General features: G+C 35.8%; 1 protein-coding gene across 4 annotated transcripts in view; it reads right to left on the bottom strand.

Annotated features, from left to right (window-relative positions):
• The window catches only part of LOC114046191 (rho guanine nucleotide exchange factor 7), a 317,431-nt gene that overhangs the window by 190,091 nt on the left and 113,111 nt on the right, over positions 1–14,229 (bottom strand). For 3 of the 4 annotated variants that reach the window (XM_027866432.1, XM_027866431.1, XM_027866434.1), the window contains exon 3: positions 10,007–10,091. In XM_027866432.1, the coding sequence (XP_027722233.1) occupies positions 10,007–10,091 (85 nt within the window). Of the gene's footprint in view, positions 1–10,006; positions 10,092–12,605; positions 12,669–14,229 lie in introns of those variants that run through there. The other variant, XM_027866433.1, reaches the window with a different exon arrangement.

The following is a 14,229-nucleotide window of genomic DNA, read 5'->3' as shown; positions in this document are numbered from 1 at the left end:
TCTGTACATGTCATTCTCCCCCCCCAAAAAAAGAATGTAAGCTCCTTTGTTTCACTTTTTGTCTGTTTCTTCTTAATGCCTTAGGCACTTATAAATAAACTGATAAATACTTGTTGACTGATGGGTTGGTTGAAAATGGTGAGGTTACAACAAACCATGCCATTAGAGAATGAGTTGATGGAAATCTTTAGCTTGAAGAGGAAAAAAAATAAAACAAACAATGGGAGGGAAGGAGTTCATCAGAAAGAGTTGGAAATGGATGATAAATATCCTCATGTATCTGAAGGATTATCACATGGAAAATATATTAGGCTAATTCTGATAGGTCCTAGAAGTCTGGACTGAGAACAATAGGAAGGTAATAACAGCAGATATTCAGAGAGTGCTTGAAAGTCTGCAAAGCCCATTACAAATGATTCATTCCTCTGAGCCTCAGAAGAGCCCTGAGCAGTAGATGCAACAGATACCACTGTCACCCATTTTATAAATGAGGAAACTGAAGTTCAAAGAATTTAAGTGACTTAGTCATAGTCATACAGCTTACTATCAGATAGTCTTCTGAGCTCGAAGTCTAGCACTGTTTCCAGTATACTATACTGTTTCTCAGAGTCCAGCTCTACCTTCTACATGATTCCTTTCCCTATTCCTCCAATGCAAGTGTCCCCTCTTCCCCACAAAAAAAGACCTAATTACTTTGCATATGCATATTTATGTATATTATCTCCCCAGTAGAGGATAAGCTCTTTGAGGGCAGATAGTTTCATTTTTGCCTCTGTACCCTCACTGCCTAGCTTACTACTAAATATTTGTTGACTGATTCCAGGAAAATGTCCTTAACAATGAGAGCTGTCCAAAAGAAGAATGGGTTGATTCAAAAGGTAAAGAATTTCCTATTACTGGTGGTCTTCAAGTAAAGACTGAATGACCACTTTAAAATGTTGAGGCCTGGAGGCAGAATCAAGATACCAGAATAACAACTCCTCACTCTCAACAACTCCACCAAAAAGTTGAAGAAAATGCACCAAACTGAATCCTAATAGAGAAATTCAAGAAAAAATCACAGTGAATCATTTTCCAGCCCCAGTCAGCACAACGAGATAGGCAAAAAGGTCTTCAGACACTGGGGACAGGGTTCCAGCCAGGAATGCATCTTGTAAGGTGCATCTGACAAAATACAATATGTACTCCTATTAAAACACTAGAGAGCATAGGAATAAAGGGAGCTTTCCTTAAAAAGATAAACAGTATCTAAAACCATCAGCAAGTATTATCTGTAATGGGGACAAGCTAGAAGCCTTCCCAATAAGATCAGGGTTGAAGCAAGGATGCCCACTATCACAACTATTATTCAATATCGTACCAAAAATGTTAGCTACAGCAATAAGAAGGGGAAAAAAAGAAATTGAAAAAATTAGAGTAGGCAATGAGGAAACAAAACTATCACTCTTTGTAGATGATATGATGCTCTACTTGAAGAATACTAAAGAATCAACTAAAAATCTTGTTGAAATAATTAACAACTTCAGCAAAGTTGTAGGATATAAAATAAATCCACATAAATCATCAACATTTCGACAAATTGCCAACAAAATCCAGCAGGAAGAGACAGAGCTAGAAATTCCTTTTAAAATAACTGTAGACAATATAAAATATTTGGGTGTCTACCTGCCAAGACAAACTCAAGAACTATATGAACACAATTACAAAACACTTTTAACACAAATAAAGTCAGATCTAAACAACGGGAAAAATATTAATTGCTCATGGGTAGGCCAAGCCAATATAATGAAAATAAGAATTCTACCTAAATTAATTTACTTGTTTAGTGCCATACCAATCAAGCTGCCAAAACATTATTTTATAGAACTAAAAAATATAGAAAACAAAATTTTAAAAGGAGAACAAAAGGTTAAGAATATCAAGGGAATAAAAAAAAAAGTAGAAGAAGGTGGCAAAGCCATACCAGCTTTGAAAATATATTATAAAGCAGTAATCATCAAAACCATCCAGTACTGGCTAAGAAATAGAGTAGTAGATCATTGGAATAGATTAGGTACACAAGACTCAGAAGTAATGGACAGAGTGCTTGACAAACCCAAAGACCCCAGCTTTTGGGACAAGAATTCACTACTTGACAAAAACTTCTGAGAAAACAGGAAAACAGCATGGCAGAAACTGAACATAGCCCAACATGCTATATCATCTACCAAGATACGGTCAAAATTTTTAATCTTTGATTTTTAAGGTCAAAATGATTTAAACATAAAGGGTAAAACTATAAGCAAACTGAGAGAGAAAGGAACAGTTTACCTGTCAGAGCCATGGAGAAGGGAAGAATTTAGGACCAAACAAGAGATAGAGAGCATTACAAAATGTAAAATGGATAATTTTGATTATATTAAATTTAAAAAATTTTTGCACAAACAAAACCAATGCAACCAAGATTAGAAGGAAAGCAGAAAGCTAGGAAACATTTTTTGGGGGGGAGGGGGGCAAGGCAATTGAGGTTAAATGACTTGCCCAGAGTCACAAAGCTAGTAAGGGTTATGTGTCTGAGGCTGCATTTGAACTCAGGTCCTCCTGACTCCAGGGCTGGTGCTCTACCCACTTTGCTCTAGCTGCCCTGGGAAACAATTTTTACAAGGTTCTGTGATAAAGTCTTCATTTCTCAAATACATAGAGAACTGAGTCAAATTTATAAGAACACAAGTCATTCCCCAAGTGATAAATGGCGAAAAGATACAAAAAGGCAGTTTTCAGAAGAAATCAAAGTTATCAATAGTCATATGAAAAAATGCTCTAAATCACTATTTATTAGAGAAATGCAAATTAAAAGAACTCTGAATACCACCTCACACCTATAAGATTGGCTAATATGACAGAAAAGGAAATTATAAATGCTGGCAGGGATGCAAGGAAATTGGTACACTCATGCACCATTGATGGAGTTGTGAACTGATCCAATCATTCTGTTTTGTTTTGTTTTTTTTTTTTGTTTTGTTTTGTATTTGGGCAATTGGGGTTAAGTGACTTGCCCAGGGTCACACAGCTAGTAAGTGTCAAGTGTTTGGTCTGAGGCCAGATTTGAACTCAGGTCCTCCGTCCAGGGCCGGTGCTCTATCCACTGCACCATCTAGCTGCCCCTGATCCAATCATTCTGGAACGCAATTTGGAACTATGCCCAAAGGGCTACAAAACTGTGCATACTCTTTGATCCAGCAATACCACTACTAGGTCTACTTCCCAAAGAAAGGGGGGGAAAAAAAGGAAAAGGAAAAGGACCTATTTGTACAAAAAATATTTATAGCAGTTCTTTTCGTGGTGGCAAACAATTGGAAATTGAGGGGATGTCCATCAACTGGGGAAGGGCTGAACAAGTCGTGGTATCAGATTGTACTGAAATACTGTTGTGCTATAAGAAATGATGAGCAGGCTGATTTTAGAAAAACCTGGAAAGACATCAACTAACACGAAGTCAAGTGACTAGATCCAGGAGAACACTGTGCACAGTAACAGCAAAACTGTAAGATGATCAACTGTGAATGACTTAGCTATTCTCAGCAATACAATAATCCAAGACAATTCCAAAGGATTTATGATTAAAAAAAAAAAATGCTATCCACCTCCAGAGAAAGAACTGATGGCATCTGAATACAGATTGAAGCGTACTATTTTTCACTTTCTTTATTTTTTTTTTATTTTTTCCTTTGGGTCTGTGTTTTCTTTTACAACATGACTAACATGGAAATATATTTTGTACTACTGCACACATATGACCTAATTACTTGATCAAATTACTTACCATTATCAGGAAAGGGGAGGTGAGAAAGGGAGAGGGAATATTTGGAACTCAAAGTTTTTAAAAAACAAATATTAAAATTTGTCTTTACATGGGGAAAAATAAAATGTTATTTTAAAAAATAAAATAAAATTTACAAGTTAAAAATAAAGCTAAATCTTTGCACAAAGCCATGCTGATTCCTTACAATAAGACTATAAAAGAGATTCTTTCACTAGAGGAAGGTAGAAATGATAGCGATATGTGCTCAAGAGGTATCTGATACTGGTTCCCCTCATTTTTCATTATTTATTTATAAATTACAGTATGGGCTTGATCATTCTGGCTCAAATGACATAGTCTGCGGCTGAAGCCTCTTTCTTCTCCTATTTCCTAGCTACTATACTATCATCAGCACCTTGAAGGAAAAGGTAAAAGAGGTGGGATTAAAATTCCTCAGTTTTTCTTCCTAGAAGCTTTGATAGGTTTGGTGGAGGTAAAATTGTGAGAATAAAAATGTATTTATGAACTTTCTCTACCCATGCTCTTCTTATCTATATTTATCATAGATAAAAAAGAACTGGTTACATAAATTTTTAACACTTTCAGGAATATTTGAACCTTTAAGTGTCTTTTAAATGTATTTCATAAATGGATAAGAAATGTGAACACAAAAGGGGCAGCTAGGTGGCGCAGTGGATAGAGCACCGGCCCTGAAGTCAGGCATACCTGAGTTCAAATCCGGCCTCAGACCAAACACTTGACACTTACTAGCTGTGTGACCCTGGGCAAGTCACTTAACCCCAATTGCCTAAAAAACAAAAAAAACAAAAAAAAAAAAAAAAGAAATGTGAACACATGCAAAATTTATTACCCTATATTTCAATCTAAACAATTTGGACAATTTAAAATATAGAAAGTGACATTACTTCTATTTTTACTTTCATCTCTATACAGATGCCTAATTATGCCTTTACTTACCAATCTGTCAATATCAATACTGTATGTTTGTTTACAGAGTTTACAGCTTTACAATGAAAACTTCTAGAAAGCCTCTCTAGTCACTAGCTTACTCTGCCTGTTCCTTTCTTATATTTTTACCGTACTTAGAAGATTATAGGATCATAAATTTAGGTGAAAGTATCCTTTTATGCCATCTAGCAAAACCTCTTCATTACGAAGGAACTAAGACCCAGAGAAATGATTTACCCAAGGTTTCATAAATGGTAACAGAGACAGGATTTGAAACTCAGTCTTCCTCTGGCAATTAAAATACTTATAATTTTAAAGAGCTAGTTGCTTCCCTGGGTTTCAAAGCCTAATCTATAAAATTAGAGGCTCAGAAGTAAATAGTCTCTGAGGTCATTTCAGGTATAGACCTATGAGCTATATATCTTCTGACCTTTTCTATTATGCCTTACTCCCTCTCTCCATTCTAGAGTTCTTTCTCTTAGTCTTTCTTCCTCACTGAATAATTAAAAACCTGGATTTTCCCTGAGCACTCTACATCTTTAATACCCCTTTTTAAGACTAGCTGCTCTTTTTACTACTTCCCCTATATCAGAAAGTCTGGGAAGAAGTATACTCCTTGATCTCTTATCACTTCTGGTCCATCGCTATGCAACCAATCTCTAGCTTTGAAGCTTATTTCGTTCAACTATGCTATTCTCTCCCAATCTGGCACTGTCACCTAAAAAATCTCCTAAATGTTCTACTACCTTTCCATGTCTTTGGAACCCAGCTTCCAAACTGGTCCTTGATCGCTTCACCTTACATCAGACCTTAGAGACTTCAATATCTACAATGATGTTAACCTTCCAAAATCCTGCCCTCTCAGTTCCTTAAATTCCTTAGATCTTACAACATCTAGTTCTACTTTTCTGCAAATCATTCAACAGGGAAATCATGCCTTAATCCTCATCATCTTGCCATTCTCCTGCCTTCAATAATAATAGCCAAAATACATATAGTCCTTTAAATTTTACAAAAAGCTTCAAATTCATCATCTCATTTGACTCTCACAACAATCTTGTGAAGAAGACACTTCAGGCATTATTATCCCTATTTTAAAGGAGAAGAAACTGAGGCTCAAAGACGTTATAAAAGACTTGTCCAGTGTCATACAACAAGTAAGTGCCAGGGACAGTAGTAATAGCCAAGTTTCTAATGATCTCAAGCCTAGTGTTATTTCCAATATAGCATCCTCCTTCCAAGATCCTAAACTCTAAGATCTCTCTCTTCTATCTTCCCATTTCTCCTACTCTCTTAATCTTCCCATATCTGTTCTCTGCCGTCACCATGACCTTTGATACGTCAATTCCCTCTTATTTTCCCAGGTCATCATCTAGTCTTACTTCCCTCCCTAGTCAGTCGTGACATTCTAATCAACCATTTCAAAAATGTCTTTCTTCCTCTGCCCTCAAATTCCTTGCCCTCTTGACATTCCATTTCTGCTAATCCTCAACACTAGATAACTCTTACTCCTGAGCAGCCCAACAGTACTAGAGAAAAATCACTAAATTGCCAACTAAATTCAATTAAAAATTAGGCTATCTTAACCTCAACTGAGTTCTCACTGCATTTTTATCATCCTTCTCATTCATCTCTGGCTGATTTTCAAGCACACTCTCCCTACCCCAAAAAACTTTCCAATAACATGACATCCTACTTGGGTGAGAAGACTGAGGCTATGAGATATCAACTCCCCTGGATTTCCTCTTCTGTTTTTTCTAAACTTCTCAATGTCTCCATTCATCCTTTTTCCCTTTCCCACCAATACTAAAAAATCAAGATGTACTCTCTCCTTGCCAGAGCTACCTATACACTCTGTCCTGTCTCTTTCTGTCTCCTCTGATCTTGCATCATTAAAAATACCTTATCATACATTTTCAGTCTCTTCCTAACTGGTTTTGTTATGTCATTCCACAAACCAAACTGAACAGCAAGCCCCTAGACTACCCTAAGAGGGAAAAAAACCTACTACTTAAACTAAAGTCCTGTATTTCTTACCTTCACCATCCAACTTTGAGAAAGAACAGTCTACATTCACCACCTCTACTTCCTTTAAGAGCTCACTCTTCAACACCTTGCAGTCTGTGATCCATTCCCCAAACCTTGCTAAACAACCTCTTTCATTGTAACAAAGAACTGGAAACAAAGTGGGTGCACATTGATTACAGAATAGCTAAACAAATGATGGTATTTAATGTAATGTTATTGTACCATAGGAAATTATATACAGGATGCATTCAGAGAAACCTGTGAAGACTTATATGAACTGATATAGAGTAAAATGATCAGAACCAGGAGACCACTTTATCCAATGATCACAATAATGTAAAGGAAAACAACTCTGAAAGACTACAGAACTCTGATCAACACAGTAACTAATCATGACTTCAGAAGACTGATAAAGGATACCACCCTCTGCTGGCAGAGAAGCGATGAACTAGAGATACAAAATGAGACATAAATTTCTTGACAGTCAATGTGCTAAGTTGTTTTTGCTTGACAACACTTAAATGTTATGAGGAAGAGTTTCTGTGACAGGGCCAAAGAACAGAGTGAAGACTGGAAAGTAACAGAGATACAAAAAGAAAGAAAAAAAGAGTATCAAACACTAACAAATAAACAAAAGGTCAGAACAAGACACAAGCAGGGAAATTTTATAACTACCATATTAAATTTAATATACACTTTTAAAGAGGCAGTAGGTGGAGCAATGGATAGAGCACTGGGCTTGGAATCAAGAAGACTCATCTTCATTAGTTCAAATCTGGCTTCAAACACTTACTAGCTGTGTGACGCTGGGAAAGTCATTTAACCCTGTATGCCTCAGTTCCTTATCTGTAAAATGAGCTGGAGAAGGAAACTGCAAACTACTCCAATATCTTTAACCAAGAAAAACCCTAAAAGGGGGGTCACAAAGAGTTGGACACAACTAAACAACAAGGGTAGAGTGCCAAACTCTTGCTTCCCAACAAACAGGGAAATTTTATAAATACTACATTAAATTTAATACAAACTTCAAAAAAAAGTTGGCATATCACAGAAATTTATGGTTTCATAATCCTTTTTGTGTTTTTCTTTAAATTCTGAGATATTAAAGTTTGCTGGGTGTTTAAGTTCATAACAAAAAATAAATCTTTTTTTTTTTTTAAATTAGGTGACCAGTGTCAAGTGCTACTGCCAGAGGTGGGTGGCAGCACTAGTCAACTAGGAATTTAGCATACATACTTAGATAAAGAAGACTAAAGTGGATGCAGATGATTGATCCAACAGGACATGTGAGTCCAACACTATGGTAGGACCCCGGGAAACTGGACCACAGTCAACTCAAGGGAAGCTAAGAGTTTGGGATCTCACCAGAGCATACCGTCACACCATCAGATCAAACGCAACAAGCATAAGCATCATCCTGACTGCTCCATTTTTATAGCTGAGTTTGGTCAGAATTTAAAGTATGGGCCAAGGAATAGGATAAGATAGGAATGTAAAGATCAGTTGAAGTCATATTGTGGGTATCCCTGAAGTAAGGATCGGCAGTTTAAATATTATTTACCACGCTTGTCACATTATTCTCACCTCTCTCACCCATCCACACCTAATAAATAAATTACTAGGTTCTTTTTATTTTACCTTGGCAATATCTTTCAAACGTATTCCTTCCTTTCCATTCTTAATAATAACCCTAGTTCACTGCCTCATTACATGGATTCTTAATAATCTCATAACTGGTCTCATAATTTCATATTGTGTGTGTGTGTGTGTGTGTGTGTGTTACAGGGACATAATATATACACATATTTATAAATGAACCTAGTACCCTATGGCTGAAGGATGAAGAAGTTAAGAAAAGACCAAAAAAATCTAGATAGCCAAATGCTATCAAGGGCATCCTATTGCTAAATCTCTTATTTTGATACCTATTAAATTTCCCACAAAGCAAAAATTAAGAAAGATTGAAAAATAAATAAAACCAGTCTCTAGAATCTTTCCTTTTTGAGCCCTACAGCCAATTTCAAAATAGGATTCATAGGCGTTTTCCAGGAACAAAATCAAGAGTAGAATTTCTCATCACTTCTAAAGGCTCAGAGTTGTAAAGATAGCCCCACCAGTCTCAGCACACAAGTATAGGAGTAGGATGTTTCCCCAATATACTTAGCTATAAACTGGGGTTAGGGATCAGGTGCTTCAGGGTACCCTTACAGCTGTCGTGATTCTGAAAAAGCATATGTATTCTGGGGTACTATTCCCAAAGCTACTTTCCTTGGTCATTATACCATCTGAATAACTATGTTCTATATATGTGGAAAACAGGCCCTGGCAGGTCCTAAGTGAAAAGCCCTTCAGTACAAGTGTGGTGACAGGTTTGAAAAGGCACATGAGAGGGCTGGCCAATTTTTTTTAAACTACAGCAACTCATTAAACCATTAACTAAGGTTTAGAGTAGTTGTTATCTGCCAAAAGAACAGAAGCTGCTTGACAGCAGGTATGGTTTTACTTCGCATTTATTTATTTTTGTATTTGTGTCCTCAATCTATAATACAATGCCTGATACATAGTAGGCCCTTAATAAATGCTTACTGGGGGCAGCTAAGTGGGGCACTGGATAGAGCATCAGTCCTGAAGTCAAGAAGATCTGAGTTCAAATCTGGCCTCAGACCAAACACTTGACAGTTAACTAGCTGTGTGACCCTGGGCAAGTCATTTAACCCCAACTGCCGAAAAATAATTAAATAAATAAATAGTTACTGGCTGAATGCTTGGATAGAAGGAAATCTCAGATCCTTAAATATTAAAGCACTGTATCCACTAATCTGGATCAGTACCACAATGCTAACTAGATATTTGGGCAGGCTAAATCAACACAAACTCTTTAAGAGAAAATCAGGATAAAGTTCCCTAGATCCTTCTGACACCAAGTCTGCTATTTTTAAGATGAGAAAACTATACCCAAATCTTAAGATATCAGAGTGACGATGTGCTAAACTCAAGAGTAGAATTTCCCCGCAATAACAAAAAACAATAAAACACAGAAATCAGTCAAAGTAAATGTAAAGAAAGGACAGCTTATTAAAAATAACAAACTGAAAAACGTTTACTTTTCTCTATTAACAGTAAATAAAAGCGCTCTGTACTGAAACACTCTTGAAAATAATAATGCCAGGTCACCTTCTTCCTTCCCCCTCCCCAACTAGAATTCAATGAAGCAGAACAAACTCTTACCTGCTGTGACTTTATTCAGAGTGACTAAGGAGCTGAGAACCTTGCTAAAGTTCTGTCCCTGATAAAGATCATTTGCATCAAATGTCTGAAAGGGAGATGGAAAAAAAGGTAAAATTAGTAAAATTTCAGGTTTGTTTCAAGCTAAATCATATGATCAACTATACAAATGATACAAGGATATGCCTAAGGTTATAAAAATGGAGAAACAAGAACCAATAGGAACTCCCTCATTTCTATGAATACCGGCTCCATCCTCAAGGCTCTGGCTCAATTTCCAAAGTATCAGCAACCATCCCCCATGCTCTGCTCTCTTTTAACCTGAGATTTAGATCTTGCTCCTCTGCACTGCATTCAACAAATGTTCAATAACAATAATAAAGCTTTGTTTTCCTCCTGTTGTTAGATTAGTGAAGAGTATCTGGCACCCAGCCCAGAGAAGTTCAACAAGGGAAAAGGTATAGGTCCGAAGGATGAGGCTCTTTTTCCTGTTAAGGGGACAAGAGGTAAAATAGCAGACCATTCCAGAGTTAACAATGGCAAAGCACTATGCCATTAGAGTTCACAGATGAATATAAAAGGCAAGGGAAGGACAAAAAGAGGTATTCAGAATGGAAAACCAGAACAGTAGTCAAGAGGCAGAGATTCAACAAGGCACTTACACATTCCTAAGCAAAATCTGAAAATTGAACTCCTGGTGCCTTAGTGTTTCCAAGAGGCTTTGGGTGTTTATTATTACATAAGTAAGCTAATTTATGACAAAATAAATGTGATAAGGAGTAGATTCATCTGGTATTAAAGATATGTACATCTATTTTAAAAATTCTTCCAAGTTGTACCCTCACTATTTTGTGATGAACTCTAAATGGGTTGTCTAATTATTCATTCCATATACACACACTTCTAAGCAGTACTTCTAACTTTTGTACAGAATACTAAAAGTTAGACCAAAATTATATCTGAGGCTGCATTTTTTCCAACATAGAAATGTCCAAAAACATACAAATAACTGAGGTTGTTCACTTCAAGGAAATGTGTCAGTGCTAGAAATGGGAAAGATCAAGTCCACCATTTGGCCAATGCAGAAGATATCGAGTCACAGGATCACAGGTTTAGAGCTGAAATATTTCCACACTTTAGTCCAAACATAATAAAAATGAAACATAACCCTTAATTCAATGCTTATCAAAAAAGTACAAAAAAAATCTAATATAACATCAAAACCTTCTCAAAGCCACAAAACATAGAGAAAAATGCTGCACTGGAATAAGTAAGGTTACTTAACGACCAAAACTATGATTTTTTTTAAAATGTAGTATTTCTCTGTGGAAAAAAATGTGAATAATCTAATCAATATGTTCTTCTGAATATTAGCAGGCACTCAGTAAATATTTTCATTCATTGAACAGTCTATACTAAGTATCTAATATGTTCACAGTCAATATAAATTATCTCACCTGTGTTCATATTGATATACAACACTATACCTATTATTTGTGTCCTGGCTACAACTCTAAGAACAGAAACATCCCTTGTTTTCACTGCTCTGAATCTTCATCTTCCAAACTTTTCCAGCTCATCTTGCCTTAGCACCACGAACTTTGCAAACACTTAAATTTTAATTGAAATTAAACAACATCCTTTGTAACAGGTCTAGGAGGAAAATTCATTTAAATAATGTGTCAAAATTGCAGGAAGGGGAGAAAAGAGTTCTCGTTTTAGTTAAGTATTTTAGTTCTGAAAAACTACTTGCTTTTTGGTCTTGTGCATCCAGCATTAATGAAAAGACAACTAAAAATGACTACAATAAATTACAAAGATGGGATCTGGACCTATAATTCCAGATACAAATAACTCCCATGTGAGAAAATTCCCTGTCACCAATACAGATCAGAACCTTCCCTGCAAGTTAACAATCTAGAAAGTTGACCAACGCTACACAACCGGTGATTGTTACTGGGCTCTAAGACCCACTCTATCCACTCCACCTTCCTGCCTCTTTCTAAATTATATAAAATATAATTTAATGAATGATAAATAAGGAAGAAAAAAAGTTGAGAAACTACTTAAAGCAAGTTAAAGTGAAAGCTAGCTATCTTAACTGTGTACTGTATTTTAATACATAAAAATTTCTAAAGTATCCTTTCACTCAGAATTAATAAAAGTTAATAGCAAAAATGAAAGGCAACAAAGAAAAAAATCTTTAGAGATTTGGACTATTTGTGGAAACTCTACATATTTAGTAATGCAGCTTTTAGCTCCCCTCTATAATAGGAACTACCACAGAAATCAGGCTTCAGAACATCCAATAAGAGGTGATAATTTCAAAAGTTCTAAAAATCCTACTTCAGAGGAAAAAAAACATTTAACCCAAGGAGTGATCCAAACTTAAGAAATAATATAATATATGTTTGTTTGTTCTTAATTTTGTGTTTGGTTTTTTGAGGAATATTTTTTTCCCCACCCTCTGGGTCTCACCTTCCTTATTAGTTAAATAAAGTAATTGTATTAGCTAATGCCTCCTAGATAAAGGTGCAGTCAAACTTAAATATTATCTAAAACTTGGAAGTTTGAAATAAAGTATAGACAAAATTTAACTAACCTTCATTGTGGAGAAAAAGGCAGCACTCCACCAGACCAGTTAAATGCAAGAATAACAGGATGTTAAAAATACAGAGTTTCCTGTTGTTCCAGAACTATTCCTCTTTCCTACTTGGATACTAAGCACCATGTGATTGGCTGAAATTATCTACCAATGGGCTCTAATATGATGTCAGAACTTCAGTGAATATACACATATCATTGGTATTACTTAACAGGAAACTAGACAATGAAATGTTTTCTATAGACCAAAAAGAAAATTTAATATTTAGCACTATTAAGTGATCTAATGCTTTCTTCTACTGGAAAACAGTAAAATACTTGCTTAAGTAGAAATCGATTAAGGACAGGAATCAAAAGAATTTCAGGGAATAGAGGAATTTATTACAATGAACTTATTACAAGATAAGTCTAAAAACTGTTTTAATTTCACTTAGATGAATACCTCCCTAAGAATAGTGTAAATTTATGTTGGCGAATTAAATTCACATTTAATACACTATGATGTTTTTTACTCAATAGCTTTTAATAAAAAGTACTGTATTTTTAAGTGGAATTTATGAACACACCTTAATTTCACCCAAATATCATGGGGCCCTATGAGTGGCTATGAAAAAGAACAAGAATATTTATGTTACACGAGTTTTCTGGGAGAGGGGAGTGGAAAAGAGAAAAAAATCAATGATTGCTGTGGGGGGTTGGGAGGGTTCTATTTTTTAAAAAAAGAAAGAAAATGGGCAGGAAGAGGAAGTTAGAAGTCATTCTTTATTCTTCAAATTGCTCTAGCATAGTAATGAAGTTACTATGAAATTCTGTTCATATGTTAATCCCCCCACACACATAATACCCATCTACTAGTTAGTAAGAACAGGGCTACACAACAACATAGATGCAGGAGGAAAACAAGGGACTTGGAAGATTCACAAAAGGATAAGTAGTGACCCACCATGACCTAAGCTCAAAAGCACCTATACCCTTACAAAATTATAATACCTTCTAGTTACCACTGGCATTATTGTATATTTAGGTCAAATAAAGGAGTAGAATTTTTTAAAAGGTCAGTAAAATATAACCATCCAGAAAGTTAGCCCATTAAATATGGCTCTTAAAACACTGCATTAATATTTAGGATATACTTTCCTTCCTTTATTTCCTTAGAAGCAGTAGTGCCTACCAGGCAAGAAAGACACAGAATTAAAGAGTTCAATGTTACTAAAAATCACAGTGGCAGATGACTGAAGCTTCTGCTAAGGGAACTAGACTATGAAATACTAAGCACATAGAGAAAGAGAAACAATCCTTGCGGGGACAAAATGGTGATGTTTGTGTCCTGGGTCACCAGCTCCTTTATTATTCGCTTTCTCCTTCTCATTCCCCATGCCCCTCATCCAGTTGCAGCAGTTCCACTGCCTTCTGGATTCCCATCCTGTTTCTCCAAACAAGAGAATTTGAAATGGTCTTTTCCACTTTGAAGCTCATTCATAACAAAGCTAATCTGGTTATTCCAGATATACTGACAACTTCATTATTAAAAATGTTTTTATTTGTGGAATCAGAGGCCCTAAGTTATCTTATAGGAATTTCAAGCTTAGGTGAGCAGATGGGAGCCAAACTTTTTTTTTTTT

This window comes from Vombatus ursinus, unplaced genomic scaffold (genome assembly GCF_900497805.2).
Source record: "Vombatus ursinus unplaced genomic scaffold, bare-nosed wombat genome assembly UNPS02014781.1, whole genome shotgun sequence".
NCBI classification, from domain to species: domain Eukaryota; kingdom Metazoa; phylum Chordata; class Mammalia; order Diprotodontia; family Vombatidae; genus Vombatus; species Vombatus ursinus.
Note: the sequence above shows the minus strand (reverse complement) of the source record. Positions and strands in the feature narration are given on the sequence as shown.